The 18,796-nt window shown below is 46.7% G+C and overlaps 1 protein-coding gene across 2 annotated transcripts in view; it reads right to left on the bottom strand.

Moving 5' to 3' along the window:
• NECAB1 (N-terminal EF-hand calcium binding protein 1) overlaps positions 1-18,796 on the bottom strand; it is a 1,669,886-nt gene that overhangs the window by 995,370 nt on the left and 655,720 nt on the right. Inside the window, exon 4 of one of the 2 annotated variants that reach the window (XM_069621338.1) lies at positions 11,226-11,318. The exons of the other annotated variant lie outside the window; for it this stretch is intronic. Coding sequence (XP_069477439.1) covers positions 11,226-11,318 — 93 coding nt within the window. The remainder of the gene's footprint in view (positions 1-11,225; positions 11,319-18,796) is intronic. 2 annotated transcript variants of the gene reach the window in all.

Genomic DNA, 18,796 nt, shown 5'->3' with positions numbered 1-18,796 from the left:
TTGTAGGCCCTGTGATTCGCTCGCCTAGAGGAAACAAGTACATGTTGACCGTTACATGCTTGTTTACCAAGTGGGTGGAATGTCTCCCAGCCCCAAACTGCAAGGCAGAAACAGCAGCAGCCCTGATGATTAACCACATCTTTTCCCGTTTTGGTCTACCTCACAGGATTGAGTCAGACAGAGGTAGCCACTTCACCAGTGAAGTAATGACAAAGATGTGGGAGATACTGGGGGTCAAAAGAAAGCTACATATTGCTTACAGGCCAGCTTCTTCTGGAGCAGTGGAGAGATATAACCGAACCATTGTGAGCATCTTAAAAAATGTTGTGGCAGATTCTGGGCCAAGTTGGGTATCCGATTACCTCTGGTCCTAATGGCCATCAGATCTACCCCTTCATCTGCAACCAAAATGTAACCATTTGAGTTGATGACTGGACGCAAGATGGTCCTTCCCCAGCATTTGCTCTACAGAACCCAAGAGCAAACGTTGATAAATGCCTCCACAACTCATGAGTATGTGGAGAATTTAAGGAAACACCTTCAGCATGCTTTTGCCTATGCTCAGCGGAATCTAGAAAAATCAGCCGAGAGCATGAAGACCCACTATGATTTAAAAACTACCCGAAAGGAATATAAGGTGGGTGATCGGGTCTATCTATACAATTTCCAAAGGAAACAGGCCAAACAGCGAAAATTCTTGCCTACATGGAAGGGACCGTTTGAAATTATAGACAAGATCTCCCCTGTTGCCTATAAGATCTGCATCCCCAAAGGCAGTCTGGCGGAAGGGGAAGACAAGTGGGTCCATATTAACCAGCTAAAGTGTTGCCATCCCAGGCACACTTTGCAGCAACTGGAGGAGTCCTCTGAAATACCAGAGGGGACCGCTCCAGATTAATTCAGTTCCAACCCTAAAATATCCCACATATAGTCACTAAAATATTATACTCTTGTAAGCCACTGTCTTTGAATGATAACTTGTATCTCAAAAGTAAAATGTATATGTCTGCCACACCATTAGTAGTGATGGAAAAATGTCTACGAATAGGTATTGCCGCTTTGATTTATCATCCTAGGAGAGATGAAACCATGGAGACTGACCAAGGAGGATGACCGGGGACCGGGAGCAGAGACCCAAGGGGCCCGGGGTACCGCCCAATATTCCCATCAGGACCGGCGAGGAGAACCGATCGATCCAACTGGATGGGGAAAAAGATGCTGAACTGTGCCATCTTCCGGAAGAAGATGAGGAGAACATCCCAGATCTTGCGAGTTCCATCTGAGAAAGGACAGAATGGCCATCGCAAGAGGGGGGGCTTGTGGGATGTTTTTACCCATGCATCCAAGCCCGACAATAAAACTGTGAAGTACTGGCATGGAAAACATAATGATGGCCAGAATTCCCCAGAGAGTGCACAGGGAAAACATGAAGAATAGGCTGCCACCCATTTTTGCCTATGTTGTGAGCACAGGAGGGCACTGCCTAACCACCATTGGGCTACACACACAGTAGCCTGAAACCATTGGGAATGGCAATGCTGATTGCCAAAAGCAACCCAGAACTGTGGGGAATTCATTTTCTTAATCCCAAAAATGATTGCATTACCAGTACTCCCCACTATCAGAAGGCTGGCGTTTTAAAACCACCAGACTTTTGTGTAAAACTGCACAAATGAAACAAAACCAGACCAAGGAAACACTTGCTAAGAGGTGGAAGAATGTAAAACCATATTCTGAAATGACTTGAAGGAAGTAATTTTTTAATGTATAGGTACAAATTGTCAGTTTGATTTGAATGTAGAAAACTGGGAACAAAAAGTGACATTTAGCTGAAACCTGGTTTAGGGAAACTGGATTCTGCCTGACAACTACCCCCGACAGGAGAAACCTGTTCAGCCACTCTTCCCAGGCCTAGCTGCATCCTGCTGCCCCTTGCCAAAAGGAGTTGTCACCTCTCTGATTAGATTAGGGGTGGAGCACCTGGGAACTGGAAGGAACAGAACAATGCAACTCCCTTGACTCAGGCAAATGTTATATTGGGGGCGTCGTAAAGTGGCTTCCTCTTAGGGGAAACTGGGAGGGGCAGAGCTTGGGGGAAGTGGATAAACCAGTTATTCCACCCTGTGATGTGGGAAGCCACACCCCTTTTTGACCAGGGCATAATTTGAAAAAGATAGATAACACATAGTGCGGATTTGTCAGAATTATATAAGTAATATCATTATTTTTGTGATTTTTCTGTGAACATTTTGAGAGGTGTTAGGACCCTGTGGTGTATTCTGGGGGGTTGCTAGCGGAAAATAGGGTCTCACTCCAAATGTCTGCATGTTAAAAATCTGACACTTCATCAATTAATGTCCATACTCCTTGCGCACATGTGTGTAATTTTGGGTAAATGTCTGATATTGCAAAACCAGTTAAAAAGCGCAAAATGTTGTCATTTTTGAATGCAAGCCCCCAGGAAGATCAGAGGCGGACAAGCATGGGCCATAAGGAATATATAATGTGCACATGTAATTTCATCAAATTGTATACCTGGGAAGGATGTATTTGAATCAAATATAGATTTGTGGGCAAACTGACCAGGAGAGGATCCTCTGACCCATAAACAGACCTCATCATGATGACAATCCATTTCTTTCCCCCAATCATGGGAGAGGGGAGAATTGGGCCAATGACAAGTAGAGAGGGGCAGGTTTAGCTAGGCCCAGGCACACACCCATTTTCAAAACACATAAAAAGAGACTGCTGGGACAGGTAGAGACATTCAATTCCATTTGCTGCGGAGCCTGCTGACCGACGACTTCACATCCAGAGATCCAACACTTAGACTTCCAAGCTAAACAGAGACTACAGAACTTTGAACCAAGAAGGCCCACTGCAAGCAAAAGTATTTGTCAGCAGGCCTCAAAATCATTTGCAAACTATTCCACAGCCGGGCGAGCTGTCTGAATTCTTTTGCCAAGAACTCTTGCCAGTACCCAGAAAGCAGTGTTACATCCAGAATCCACTTGATCCGGACCGGAAAGCAGAGCAGTATCCAGAACCAGAGGGGCTAGACCAGCAGAGCAGAGCTGACCCAGACCGCTGTGAGCAGAACCAGAGAGCTGACCCAGATCACTGTGAAGTGCCGAGACCAGAACCAGAGTCGAGTCCAAAACCTGACCAGATTCGTGGCGAGGCCTATTTCAAATTTATATTGTGAGTACCTAGCAGAACTGTGTAGAACCAATATCTTAGTTAAAATAATCTAATCCAAACTATTTTAACCTAAGTAGAACAGCCTCCTAGAAATCGTGTCATCTGTCATTTGTAAAGCTGCACAACTGTCACCTGTCAATTCTGAAGCTGCAAGCTGTCACCTGTCATTTTGAGTTTACTTTAAATCCGAAAAATTACCTTTATTTAATCGTCGATATCTCTAGAACCGTTTGGGGTAGGAACGAGATTTAACTTTCCTCTGAAAAGCTTAGAATACTCCTTATACTGTTGTCGTAATCACGATTCATGCACTCGCGAATTTTGCCGCGATTTGCGATTTGGCCTGATTTCTTTACCTGTAAAAAGATAGCAGCTTTTTGCTTTCCTGTGCTAAAAATTTGTTTGTCCCTTAATAACCATCCCTGAATCATTGCTAAAGTGGGCCTGAGCTCATACCACGTATCTCTCACTCACCCTGAACCTCCTAAAGGGAATTAAAAGCATTTTCAGCATATTTCTCACTTCACTGCCACCACATTCAAAGCACTGGGGCCTGTGTTTTAAAACTCATACCTGTTTTCTCTAAGCTTGCTGGGGTGGGAATTGAATTTCGTATTGTATTTGGTTGCATTCCTGAGAATTGTGTGCTCCTCTTTCCATCTCCTTCCATTTCATACATTGCATAGGGGAGGGGGGTGAATTGCCAGAGAAAAAGTGATTATCTTATCTTTTGCTAAAATCATATCAAGTAATTCTGTACTGCATTTTATTCCTCATTGCTTTTCCCTTGAAATCATAAAAGTATTTTTGCTACTTTATCCATCCTATACTAACTCCTCAGTGATTGTAAAGAAGTGTGCTAGTGCCAGATTACCCATTGTTAATCAACATCATATGTCTAAGTGTACTATCAGATATTAATTTATTATAAAGTGTGATATATATATTGTTTAAATTCTCAAATAAACCTTTTAATTTGCAAAACAAACCTACTTCTTGGCTCAGTGGGGTAAGGGGGATTCTAAGAGAGGGGTGTTATACAAGGGTTGTCATCCAGAATACTGAACTGAATATAAAAATAAATCAATAAGGGTCTTCCTCAGCATCCCAGACTGGGCATTGACTTAGCTGTAGTGTTGATTGAATATCGCTTACATCACCCAGGGCGATGCGGCAAGTGATAAGATTATCACAAAATGGCTGCGCCCTGCTGCCTGATTTTGCTTGTGTTCAACAGACGAAAACTCGGGTAAGGTGCATAGGAAATGTTTGTATGATCGATCGAATTATGGTTAAAACCAAATGGCCAAACCATAGGGACAATAATATTTCTGACCGAACCATTCCTTTAACCTCTCCTCTCAGCAACCCTCCAGATCATCGTTCTTTATAGGCTTTCCTCCTAGTGTAATTGTCAGGCTACAGCACAATGGTCTGGAGAGTTGCTTAGAGAAATGCCAGAGGTTAAGATGAATTCAAAATCTTCCAGCCATCACTCCTTTTGTTTTGCTGATGGGTAAGATGTACCATCCGCAGGTGTACCCACAGCAAAGTGAGAAATCAATTGGTCAAGTCCTCAGGAATGAACTCTGCAGACATTAAAAGACTTCAGCGACGGATGGACCAATGCAAGACCCTGGAGGAGATGTTAGATAGGCACAGAGGCTGGCCTGGAAAATTTCAGAGGTTATTGGGGAAATTGGATGTGGTGGGATGAAAAATGAGGAGGATTGGAAATACAGGAGTAGATCAGGAGATACGAAATGGAAAGCCACGATGGGTAAATATGCTATGTTTTCCAAAGGGGGAAGGGAGGCAAAGGTTGAGCGGGCCTGAGTACCAGACACAAGAGGAAGGTAAGGAACTGTGGTAGTCCAATTTTGTATTTGTAGTGATGGAACATCTGATTACTAGGGCAATATGTTCTGTCATGTTGCTTATTTTTTGAAAAAAAAACCAAAATATAAATGATTTATAAAAAAGGATCCTTCAAGCAAATGACCATCAGCCATGAAAGAATCGCCCTACTCGTTATAAAGGTCAGAATATGGTATTTTTAGATTAAAGTTCCTATAACAGTGATATATCAGTTATCCTTGGAATGATGGGCACACCACAGTTTTTCACAATCGGACATACTGGTTATGAATCCTTTTTCCAACTGAAGGTCATGTGTGAGCTGATCATTCCAGATATAAATGGCCTGAAATATCTGTGCCATGCAGCAGAGGTGATTGTGTGGCAGTCTTGAGCTTACAATGAAGAACTTTGAACTGGTATAAGGCTCCAGTCACTGCAAAGTGTTGAACTGACTTGAATGTGTAGGAATGCATCCTGTAGGCATGTGGAGCACAAATTGCCCCCTGGCCTCCTCATAGGAATTGTGGACTGCAAAGTTCCCATCCTGACAGATGCATTCTTGACATATCCACTAACCAGTTACAAATAAAATGGCATATAAAACCTGCCTGTGACTTTGTCCAACAGGCGCAACATTGAATAGAAATGCTCTGTGGTTTTCAGCAGTGAAACTAGACCAATAGCTCCTTTGAAAGATGGCCTGCAACGCATTGTAGTAGATGGCCTTGATAATAAGTCAACTCCAGGAGATGGTTCAATGTTTTTTTAATTAAATATTCTTGAACGGGCTATATGGGCCGTCCCTCACTATCTGATCTTGAGTAAGCAGTATCCTCCCTAGCCCAGTCGACCCTATGCACAGGTTAGTATCTAGAACTTTTGACACCTGTTAATGTCTACCTTGCTGTTAGAGAAGGTCTAAAGGCAATCATCATATCTATCTCTATCTCACATTCTCTCCAAAATGCTTCCACACTCCAATCCACCATCATTCCTTCTTTTGGCTTCTTGGTCTGCCACCTGCAACACCTCCTCCTCTGACCTCACCCAAACAACCCACACCTTCCTGTTTCCTGTGCCTTTTCTTCTCCTCCCCTGCCTTCTCCAATAGGACTTCTTCCCCTAGACAATCTTGCCCTGACTTTCCAGCCTGAGAAGTATTACAAGTGTCAAAATACAAAAATAAGGGGAGTAAGCCCTGCCCCTTTTTGTTGCAAGGGTCTAGCATGCCGGAAAGACGGTGGTCTGCATTGGGAAGCATTCCAATTTGTGTCAGGGCCTGCACTGTGGCTTTGTGTTTGGTAAGTATAGGGGGGGTCCTGGGGTTTTCAGAAAGCCGATGTGAGGCACAGCTGTAATACTGTATATTCTCGAGCTTTGTTGTGGCTGCACAACATGTTTTGTTGGTGCACTGATTATCTGATGCTCTGCCTGGTGTCCCTCTCTCTTTTTGCTGTTTGGAACAATCCTATAACTAGAGTAGTCCACTTGGATGTTCTGATGGGTTGTATTTGTGCGTGCGCCCCCCCGCAGAATTGTCTCTGTGTGTATGCCTGCAATGACAAGAAAGAAACTAGAGCGCCTCTGACTGAAGAGATATGAGGTAATTCACAGTGGCACTGTTCATATACATGCATGCATGTGAGGAGGGGACTGAAATTGGGTCTCTCTCAACTGCCACCTCCCCCCTCTGGTGTAGGACTAAATCTGTCTTTAGTGCTGTAGGCCTCCCACATCAGGAAGAAAGGGTTTTCATCCACTTTTGGCAAGGTCATATTACTGACATTGTCACATAGATCAGCCACCTTGACTGGATCCTTGGGGAAAGTAGTATTCATGGTCCCTGAAGCTGGAAGAAAAGACTGATATTCAACTGCATAGCCAGTGCCAATGATATCCCATAACTATGTATCTTAGATGGAGTTTCTTCAAACATGGGTTAAAAGGGAAATACATCACCTTACTTAACTGTTTCCACCCTACCCCCAGGGTAGTCCAGACTGCTAACATGGCTGAAAAGGAGGCAGGGAAGAAGAGGGACATAAACAACCATGTGCTCTTCCTTTGACCCGAACTGGCAAACTTGGGGCCTGCAGAAAAGATGGGTGAGAAGGAAAGATGACAGTCAAAGCCTACTAGGACTATCAGATCTATATGCAGAACCACCAGTTTACTATCTCCAGCTGCCTTTCTGACCCTGTGTTATACTTTAGACCCAAATCTCATTTTACCCCAAATGGGAACCTTCAATACAGACATCCTTCCATGACCATAACCAAAAACTCTCTTTGTCTCTGCCACATTGGAGACAGAACATGGAGCCACAGCCTTGGTGTCATAGGATAATTCAAACACCATCAATATTATGGTGGGTTTATAAAATGCCAGAAAAAACATGGAGTAACATGTGAGTAGAATATGCCATTTCAGCAAACAATGCATACATACAGTACAACCTAGCAACCATCCCCGGAAGTTGCCCTATAGTTTAGAGCCACAGAGCAAAATACTGTGGGCAGATAAATGAACTGAAACACGTGCCTACTTGCTCCATGATGCAATTGGCTTATAGGGCCGTGTTTTTATGCATAGTTTTGAGCCCAAGAAAAACACATTTCAAAGATGTAAAAAACACACGTGTTCCCCCCTGCATTGGGGATAACCATTTTTGTGTGATTGGGATCCTTGTGATGTGATCATTGGGACGAAAGACATTTAATAAAAAGAAGCTTTGCCGCCCCATCTTTGGAGAAACAAAGCTTTGGATGCATCATTTGAACTACAAGAAATGATCACAACATTAAAATACTCACATCTCCATTGGGTATAATTGAGGGGAAGCAGGCCATACTTGATGATATAGACCAGCTGCCTGAATATTCCATGTGTTCCAAATGATGATGGCCTTAGTCCTGATCTATTCTTCCCTACCGAATTTCTGAAAGGCAGAGAGGCGAGGATATGAAGCATGCTGAGGATTGGGAAATGTGTGCGGGAAGGACAGGAGCCAATGGAAAAGCAAGCTATCCCTCACTCCATCAACAGCTCCTGGTGAAAGCAGAGCTAGAGCAGGAGCTGCAGGTGGAGGCGAGACAACAGGGGGAGCTCTGCCTTGCCCCGCACCCTATCACACACTCCTGCTGTGACCAAAGGACAGTTTCAGCAGCAGCCATGAGTATCAGGCGAGGAGCATGCCCCTTTCTTCTGCCATCACGTCGGCCCTTTCTGAGTTTAAAGGAGTGTCAGAAATGAAGAGGCATCATTTTCACCCATGGCCCCTTCTATAACTTCTATAACTGAAAGACAGTTCGAGCAGAGCAGCGAAACACTGGGATGCTCAGTCTTCTACAACTGTCATTAAGTTAGGAGCAGTGCTGTAGACGGTAGAGGTACCACAGGGAGTAACAAGCTTCTTTGAAACCCTCAGAGACTGCAAAGAAAAATGTATATTCGAACATTTTAATATGCGCTTAAATAGTTTCAGTAGCACTACAGGCCTTACCTTATAATTGACTTGCCTACTAATTGGAAGTTAACACAGGATCAGGACATTCATGTTGTTCTAGGTCAACTGAACAAGTAATAGGGACACTGGCCCTCACTATAAGGTTGGTGTAATGGGTTTACAAGCACCAGTAAAGGTGCCGCTGCCGGTAAACCCGTTCCGCCCTATTATGAGGTCTCCTTGCGGGACCCGCAATGGGTGCCTGGAAAAACCAGGCGTCCTTACCGGGTCCCGCGAGGGGACCAGGGAGCTAGCAACGGGCCTGTTATTAACGGGTCCGTTGTTAGCTCCATCCCCATTCCCATTGAGCACTATGGGGGCTCGAACGGGAATGGGGATGAACCAGGTCCGGGTACCTCAGACGGGGAATTACCAGGTCTGCCAAGGTTGCGATGGCCCGGTAATTCCTCATTCGAGGAGCCCAGATTGCGGTATGGAGGAAACCATGCCGCCAGCGGCATGGTTACCTCCAACCTTCTAATTAGGCCCACTGTGTACCTTTATTTATAGTTTCCCCCACTAATGTCATGGATTTGTCAGAAATATATAGAGTGAATATGTAACTGACACTGATTTATACTTTTGTTTACTCACTGCTATTTGTGGAGAATGCGGGAGTGAACACCCTTCCTCACACACACCAATTGGAAAGCATGTTATTGTTTAGTATTTAATCTATGTCCTATATATGTGCGTTGCTAAATTATGTTATGGTGCGGCAAAGGGTACAAAGTGAGCACAAGGGTGCTGGATGTATACAATCAATCTGTGACTTCAGATGAGTGGTGGGCACTGGGCAGGTGTGACTAAGCATTGATTATCCTTCCATGCCACTCATTCCTTCAAATGTGCCCTGTATCTACCACGTCCTGGTGATGAGGCGAGGATGAAAACATGACATTGTCCATTGTCCTAACCAAGGTCTCTCAGCAGCAAAACAGACAGCTGTGAGGTTTCAGGAGAGGGGAACTGGGCAAGAGCTTCAAATGTAACCAGGGCTGCTGTTAGCATTTGCCACTTCACGTGTGACCCCCTAGTGACACTAGTGACACTAAATGATGCCCATGTCCTGCAAATAAGGCTGCCACACTTGAGTGAGGGGATCGGAGTCCAGGACGTTTTGATCTGAGGTCCTGTTTTTTCTTATTCCAACCAGCAGTTTCTTTAACCAGCATTACATTTGGTATTCAGAATAAGCTAACAGCAGGTGGATAGTAAATCCCACAGCTTGCTTTGTAGATTGGAGACTATGATCCTCAGAAAATCCAAAGAATGTGAGCACTATACCTCAAACAGGTGCAACGCTGGATAGACTCGATGTAACTGTCTTTAAGGCACAGTCAAACATGTACAGTTTAGCAAGTAAGAGCACTGCAATACAATAAGAAGTGATGGGGCCGGCTGTTCCTGGATAGACAAGGATTATCCTGGATAAGCTCTCTGGGTACTGTGTGCACCACTGGCTCCTACAGATCACTACATTGATGATTCTGGTCCTTAATGCACGATGATACAGGTATTCTTTGACATAGGGCACTCTGTATGATACATTTATTGTAAGATATTAGATGGAACACATTTCTATTATTATTATGTTCATATTATTGTGTTTTCCTCTTTTTCTGTAGATTCAGGTCTGATGACCAACAATTTCCAAAATGGGTTGGCTTTATCGCACAGGAGTCTGGTCTCCTAGTTATATAAAGATTCAATCACTGTATCATTGTGCAGAGTTTACATCATGTTTTCTGAGCATATGATAAAAACTAAAATATTGTTCTTGCTAAACGAAACGTTAGTGGTCTGCATGAGCCAGTGGTGAGCACACAGGGCCTAGATAGCTTCTCCAGGTTCACCTTTCTTTAACACTGAATTCATGCCCTCGTGCTGGGGCATTAATCACTGCAGTGCTCTCCACACGTTTGAATTCAGCTTACTTCTGAAAATCGCTGTTTTGTTGAAAGGTGGTGTCCACCGAATCTTCCAATCACTTTTCCTGGATAAACAGCATTGAGGGAAACCCAATTGCTGCCTTTTAAATGACAAAAAGATCCATGAGATTGTTGAGACATTTTTTTTCAGAATTCAATCTGTGATCAAAGAGATGCTCATCATTATATTGCAATGACGATGGTGCACTGTTTATGTGAATGCAGTTAACAGACCACCTGGACCATAAAGATGTTGCTCTCTGTCAAGAGCAACCATTTTGTTTTTAGAAGCAGACGATAAACTAAGGGAATGAAAAACAAGGCTTGGCTTATGATGGGGGAAATTCGGCCTCTACATGACTAATCCACCAATAACATACACTTAGCGCTATTAGTGTCTATGCTTCCACTACAGTTGGCTAATGAAAATGTACATTTCTTGGCCTTTACCTGCCTATAAGGCAGTGTCTTGAAGGGACTGCTGAGCAAGAGGTCACACATTGATCAGGTCATAGTTATGTACATTGCAGAAAATCTCTGTTGGTCTAGCACCCAAAGCTGGATGAAATGCCTTCACGGTGCATTGGGCGCATACTGGTACATGCAAATAAAAGAACTACAAACTATTCACTTTGGAAGCAGATATGAAATGTGTAGAGTGATTGCATATGCATGCAAACATGCAGAATTGTCAACAGCAGCAGATAGGTTATAGTCACATGCATTACCTTTTTAAGTACTTATGCTGGTCTGTGGTTTGCACGTCAGAAATCCAAAGTCTTACAATAGGCAAACAGGGTGAGCAAGATGTTGGCAAATTACTTGAAGGCAAAACAAAGTTTAAAAACGTTAGTTGCCACTTAGGATAATAATCTGTTTCTCCTCAGATGGCCTCAAGGTATTTCTAATGACTCTCTAGCCACACCTAACTAGGATATGTAATTTGTCCAGCAAGCAGTCGCCCCACTCCCCCACATAGTATAAACAAACAGGTAACAGATGTACACCACTACATAAAACACAGTTGCAGACATGCAGCAAGAATACATCACAGTCAGGAAATGGTAGCACACTCTTACATATATGCTAGCAAACTATATCTCTATGTTTTCTTTTCTATGGTAAAAAGGTGTAAAACTATGGGTCAATAAAATGTGACTCGAATGGACCGGCTAAAACCACAGTCCGTGAGCCAACTGGTAAGCAGACACGGTTTAGTTGTGCTATAACCGGACTGGATAGGCAATAGATATCTAGTAAACGTACCAGTCACAGTTGTTCGGGCCCCCTCTGAAACAAACATGTAGTAATTCAGTACTGCATTGACTGCATGGCTGAAGGCCACCAAGCCCACATTGATTTGCACCAAGCGCCCACCCTGTTATCTAATGCAGTAGCAGTGTTAACATTTTGCTTGTGACACAAACTGGATTGAGGCCCCTTTCCTCTTCAGCATCATCTTCATACAATCTGTCCTAGGTAAGGCCAGAGTCACCTCTCTGGAAGGGATTGTATTGAAATAAAGACATCATTCAGATATATTTGCATATGTTGTACACTATTGACGATGCATGCTAAAAACAGTGTGTGATATTGACACTTTAGTACTCCATCACAAATGTAATGCTGAAGGATATTCATAACACAATAATACTTATTTGAAATCACACTGAATCAAAGAATTATAGGGCACACCTGATACATCTGTATGTTGCCAAAGAGATGTATTTAATGCTTAGCATAATAATAATTATTATTATAAGTGAAAATAGTTGATTGAAATGAAGTAAAATACTGTGCATTTTACCTTTTTAAATGTGACTGAAAATTCTGTGTGCAGTATTGAACGCCCCTGAAACTATAACCAATGACCTACCAGCTAACTCAATTAAAATAGATGTATCAAGCACTTATTAATGTGTTATTAGTCTACGGTACTTGCAGTCCCGCACAATTTTGATGTGAAAAATCTACACCAAAATTTGAAGAAAGGACTGGGTGTCGGGGGATTTTCCCAATTTAGTCAAAGTAGGACCTGAATTAGGGGGCACTTTACTACCTTGTTCCAAAAGGGCCAAGGGGAACCGGATGTCCTAGGAGTACATTCTGAATAAGACAATGCCAGCCAGAGGATTCCTGAGAAAGGTTTTCAAGTGGCTGTCCACAAGACTGAATGTACAATTGAAAAATGTAGGCGTTTTCAAGATGGCTGCCGTACTCTCAACACTGTGTCCCTGGAGCTCCTGCCCGATACACTGGCCGAAATGACTGAATGTGAATAATTTGCCCTCCCTGGCACTCACATATCAGCGCTACCGGTGGGGAGTCGTGCCCAGGGTCGAGAGGGTGTGCGCCGGTAGAACGAAGGACCGTGAAGCGGCAGAGAGAATTGGGCTTGCGGCTGTATTTCGGCTCCCGGAGGGACGACCGCCGGGGTTGGAGGAGACCCTGGGTGACTGCCGTAGCATGTTTTGGAGGACCCTGGTGCAATCTCACTGCTGCGGTCCGCCTGTCCTGCGGACCGAAGAGCGCGGAGTGCGATTCCGACCGACCTGCACACTTGGAGGAGGTCGGAGGGCCGGATCGAGGGGTCCCCCGCACCCATTTCTCTGCGACGGAGGACGGAGGAGTAGCCTGCCATCGTGGGTGCAGCTAGCGGCCCGCCCGCTCGCTTTGGAGGTGGCTGCCCCCCTGCGTGGGCTTAGGCGACCCGACGTGGAGCCTCCCTGTCTGGGTTTGCACTGCTCCGGAGGCCGGGAGTGGTTGGAGGGATGTTTTCGGCTCGGGAGGAGGACGAGAGCCTCGGAGCGGTGGTGCAGAGAGGGAGGTTGGGCCGTGGTGAGCTGGAGGCTCCAGCGCTGGCCCTGGCCGCTCTCCTCCAGCGCTGGATTGCGGCAGACGGTGGGTCCCACTGGGGGCATCCAACGCTAATCCTGTGATTGAGGGGTCCTCACAACGTCGGCGAGTCTGCATTACTCCTTGGCTGAGTGGCGGATGCAGAGTGGAGAGGGCGCCCCAGGAGCAGTGTTGACGAACGGGTGCAGAGGGTCGCTACCCGAGGGGGTTTGTGGCTTGGTGGAACCGGGCTGGGGCGAGCCCTTGGGCCGGGAGGAACTACATTCTACACCTGTTGGACTGTGAATTGATGCCAGCGAGGATTTGGAGAGGGTGAGCGGGTGCTCTGTGAACTGGCAAAGAGGCGCGGCACCCTCCGGATGGGGGGGGTCCTGCGCCCGCTCGGGAGACCTAGCACAGGTTAAGCACAGGGGGAGGACGGTCCACAGAGCCCCCCAGCCCTTCGGAACCTGTGGGGTGGAGAGGTTCCCGTATCCTCCGATGTGAAGGTTTGAGCCGGTAGCCCGCCATGTCCAGGAATAGGCCCCGCGACCTCCCCTCGATCTCCAAGAGCACGGCGGGGAACCGCGAGACCCCCTTGGCCAAACTCTGGTCCAAGGACCAGGATCAGGAAACCCACCATCGGAGTGAGCTCTCAGCGGAGGACGGCGAGGACAGGCACAGCGAGGGCTCTACCTCCGATCGTCAAGAAGGGCATGTCACCTACTCGGCTCTTAGGCAGCTACTTGGCGAAATGGTGGATAAAATCACGTTAGCGAGCCAACAGCAAATGGACACTTTAAGGGAAGACCTGGCCGAGGGCCTGAAAGATATAAAGCGGGATGTCCGTAAGGTTGAAGAGCGCATAGACGCCACTTAACGGGCGGTTCAAGAGCTAACAGAGGATGCCCGCAAAGCTGAGAACCTGCTGGAAACGTTGGCGCAAGCCACCCAGAACCTGGAGATTCAAGTAGAGGATCTGGAAAATCGCTCCAGGAGGGGCAATATAAGGATTAAGGCACTACCAGAATCAGTCCAGAACCAAGATTTGCTGCACACACTACAGACAGTTTTCAGAGATCTCCTCGAAGGGAATACGTCTGCAGACTTTCAGTTCGACAGGATCCACCGGGTGGGCCCTCCTCGCTCGGAGCCGGGTGCTAGGCCGAGGGATGTTTTAGTGGCCTTCCACAATTTTGCGGCAAAAGAAAAGGTTCTTGGAAAAGCAAGGGAAGCTGGGCATGTATTTTACAATGGTGGTGAGCTTTTTCTATTCCAGGACCTGTCCCAAATCACCCTCAACAAAAGGAGGTGGATGCGACCGGTCTTGAACTTCTTGCGGGAGAAGCAAATCAGGTACAGGTGGCTCCATCCCTTTGCGCTTGTCTTTGAGTGGGATGGCCAGCAGCGTAAAATCACAATATGTGACCAAGGCATGGAAATGCTGGGTATTGAAGATCGCTCACTGGCGGACCAGGGGGGCCTTCCTGCTCGCGATAGACCGGGCAAACCTTGGCAGTGGGCTACGGTCAAGGGGAAACGGTCCAGGAAGCACTCCACCCGGAGGGGGGGTCGTGACTCACCGGAGGGGCATCGCCCGCATGCCCGGTCTCCCTCTGCTGATACCCCGGGTGGAACTGGGGTTTTGAACTCATAAAGGTCTGGCAAAGGAAGTTCGGGGAGGGCAACTTCAGCATTCTTTTCGTTATGGTCATTGGCTGACAAATGCATTTACAATGTTTGAGACGGGCGGGGGGAGGACCTCTTGGGATGGGATTGGGATATCCTGCGTTGGGAAAGACTGGGTTAATTTTGGGGCTCAGCTCTCGTCTCTGGAAGAGGAGGGGGGCATGTTGCTAGCTGAGTCCGCCCAGGGGGTGGTTGGGTTGTTGGGGAACGGGATGGGGGGGAAGGTTCTCAGGAGCGGTGAGGAAGACCGAGCAGGCTACCCTGCAAACCCGGTATGAAAGACTGGGCACCACGCAGTGTAAGAAGCATGGCGCTAGTGACAATGTCTGTTTGTTGAGCATCACCTTTATTTAACATAGATCAGTTGAAGTTAGTTTCATTGAATGTAAATGGACTTAATTCTCCCATTAAAAGGAGAAAGTTGGAACTCTACATAGGAGGGAGAACCCGCATATAGTACCTCTGCAAGAAACCCACATCCAGACACGGGATCAATGGAGGGTTAGGCTCTGTGGTTATGGACGACTCCACCAGGCCACGCAGTCATGCAAGAAGGGTGGGATGATTCTCGCCCTGAAAGATGGGCTTGACCTGTCGATCAAGTCTATACAAAGGGATGGTCAGGGCAGGTATTTGGCACTTATGATGGAGGGCAGGGGAGAAGTCCATACTGTTGCTACGCTATATGCTCCCAACACTGGTCAGGATGCATTTCTCCAGAGATCTCTGGTTCGGTTGAAGGGCTTTGCCAGGGGGCGTGTAATCTTAACTGGAGACTTTAACATGGCTTGGGATCTGACCAGGGATAGAAGCAGGGACACATGGGGTTCGGCGGGAGGGCCCTCGGGAGACCTTAAAAAGAAAATCCAAGATTTGGCCTTAGTGGATGCTTGGAGGGAAACGCAGGGGGAGGATAGTGGTTATACGTTTTATTCCTATGTTCATAGATCTCACTCCTGTATTGATTAAATCTGGATCTCGGCCTCGATTCTGGGGCTTGTTGTGGAGCTCTCTCTTGGCCCCATAGCCTTATCGGACCACGCCCCTATGACATTGCTTATTCGAAGATCTGGGGGCCCTTTAGGGTTGTGGAGATGGCGATATCCTTCGGCACTGTTTAAGGATCAGATCTTGGTTAGGAAAGTAGATAAAGAACTGGAGGACTACGTGGAAAGGAATGCTTGGGAGGATACTTCTCCACAGATATGGTGGGATGCTCTTAAGGCAACGATAAGGGGGAACATTTTGGCAATTAAAGCCAGGAGAGAGAGGGAGCTGAGGAGAGAGGAGGAGATGGTGGGCGAGAAACTCAAGGAAGCAATGGCAAGGTTAGCAGTTAAGCATACACCGACCACTGCCAAGGAAGTTCGTATATTGAGAGGGCAATTGAACCTTTTTCAAACAAGAGCGGCCGAACACAGCCTACTACGTCTGCGGCAGGTACACTACATGAAGGCTAATAAGGTGGATAGGCTGCTGGCGTGTATGCTGCAGAAGAACGAACAGCGTAGGGCGATCCTAGCCATAATGGGGGAGGGGGGCCAAAGACTTATAGATGCTGCAGCGATGGAGAGAGAGTTCTGTCAATTCTACTCCGCCCTATATAAATCCAGTGATCCTGACCACGTACTGCAGCAGGCTTACCTGGACGGAGTTGACCTCCAGGCCCTCTCGAGGAATGAGAGTGATCAGCTGGAGGGAGAAATAACTACGGATGAGGTCAGGAAAGCGATCTCCGAACTTGCTCCAAATAAAGCCCTAGGGCCCGACGGCTTTATGGCCGAGTTCTTTAAGAATCACAAAGAGACTCTAATCCCATATCTAACTAGGCTCTTCAATTATGTCGGTGGATGCAGTGTTTTACCGACCTCCATGGATGAGGCCAGGGTGACGCTCATATATAAACAGGGTAAAGACCCAGAGGAGTGTGGATCCTATCGACCGATCGCACTCATGAATTTTGATGCAAAGATCTATACGAAGATCCTGGCCTCCCGATTAGGGTCCCTCATGCCCAAACTGATACATAACAATCAGGCAGGATTTATAAAGGGGTGTCAGATGGCTGATAATGTACGGAGAGTGATTCACTTGATTGAGAAGTCTCAGATCAAGGGGACTCCCGGCCTTCTGTTGGCAGTTGACTCGGAAAAAGCTTTTGCCCGGGTTGAGTGGAGCTTTCTCTATGCCACTATGGCTAAGATGGGGGTTGGGCCTAAATTTCTGCTTAGGGTAAAAGCGGCCTATCGTAGTCCATCCCTCCGGTTAACGATCAATGGGCGGGTCTCGGCTTCAGTGGAAATCGGAAGGGGCACAAAGCAGGGCTGCCCCCTGTCCCCGTTGCTTTACGGGCTCCACTTAGAGCCTTCTTTGGAGGCGATTAGGGAGAATGAGAAGATAAAGGGCATGATGTTAGATGGACAAATCCATAAGGTAGCCGCTTTTGCAGATGATATCTTGCTCACATTGACTGACCCTATAACCTCACTAGCAGCGCTGCAAGAGGCAGTAGATAGCTTTGGGCAGGTAGCAGGGTTGAAAGTGAACACCAATAAATCAGAGGTTTTGGGCCTGAATCTATCACCTATGACAGAACAGAGTCTCAAGCGGGGCCACGCCTTCAGGTGGGCGCGTGGAGGACTTAGATACCTAGGGATCCTCCTTACCAAAACAGTAGACGAGCTCTATCGCATGAACTACCTCCCACTATTAGAGAGGATCAAGTCTAAACTGATCGACCGACTGGGGCCCTTTGTGTGTCTCGTGGTTGGGGCGTATTAACGTCCTTAAAATGTCGGTGCTGCCGCGGTTGCTATATTTCTTTGCTGCTCTCCCGGTGGCGGTCCCTGACTCCTTTTTTAGAACTTTGCATGCTCTCACTAACCCCTTTCTTTGGAACCGCAAAAGACCCAGGGTGGCCGCGACTCTTATGAGGACTCTCGTCTGTCGGGGGGGGGTGCTGGGGAAACTCGATTTTAGAGTATATTATCTAGCGGCCCGGATGAGGGTTCTTCGAGATTGGCAGAAGGACGACCGGGACAAGCCGTGGAGGCCTTGGAGGGGGCACTCTGGCTCCTGAAAACAGATAGACGCGCTCAGATGTATAGGAGCCAAATCACCTCGACGGTAGGCCGAGCTTGATATGCAGTGGTCGGGAGGGCACATATAACTACTTTCCTCTCCCCTGACACACCTCTCTATGATAACCCGTGATTCTCGCCAGGCTATAAAACTTTAGCATTCGAAGATTGGAACCGGGGGGGATGCCGAATGATTCGAGATATGTTTGAGGGGGATAAGCTGAAAGACGTCCAGCAGTGTAAGAAGGAGTTCGGGCTGAGGGAAACCCATAGATTTGGATATTTGCAGCTGAGACATTGGTTATCCCATCCAGCCCAGAAACAGGCAGGCACACGGTCCTTGACCCCGTTTTAGAAGTACTTGGATACACACGAAGGGGATAGGGGCCTCATAACATCCATTTACAGGGATATTAAAATGGGAGAAGACATTTCACGTAGAGCGTATATGGAGAAAGGGGAGGGGGCCACAGGAGTTGTGATAGATGTGGAAGAATGGCAGAAACTATGGAAGCAGATCCCGAAATTAACTAGATCTTTCCAAACCCGGGAGATGTGGATGAAGCTGATCCATCAATGGCACTTAACTCCAATCAGGCTTAATAAAATGCTGACGTCCACGTCACCGCTGTGCTGGAGGAACTGTGGGGAGCGTGGCACGTGGGCCCATATTTGGTGGGTTTGCCCGAGGGTGG

The sequence above is a fragment of the Ambystoma mexicanum genome, chromosome 5q (assembly GCF_040938575.1).
Source record: "Ambystoma mexicanum isolate Mex_15411 chromosome 5q, UKY_AmexF1_1, whole genome shotgun sequence".
In the NCBI taxonomy this organism is placed as follows: Eukaryota; Metazoa; Chordata; class Amphibia; order Caudata; family Ambystomatidae; genus Ambystoma; species Ambystoma mexicanum.
This window is presented reverse-complemented; position numbering and strand designations above follow the sequence as displayed.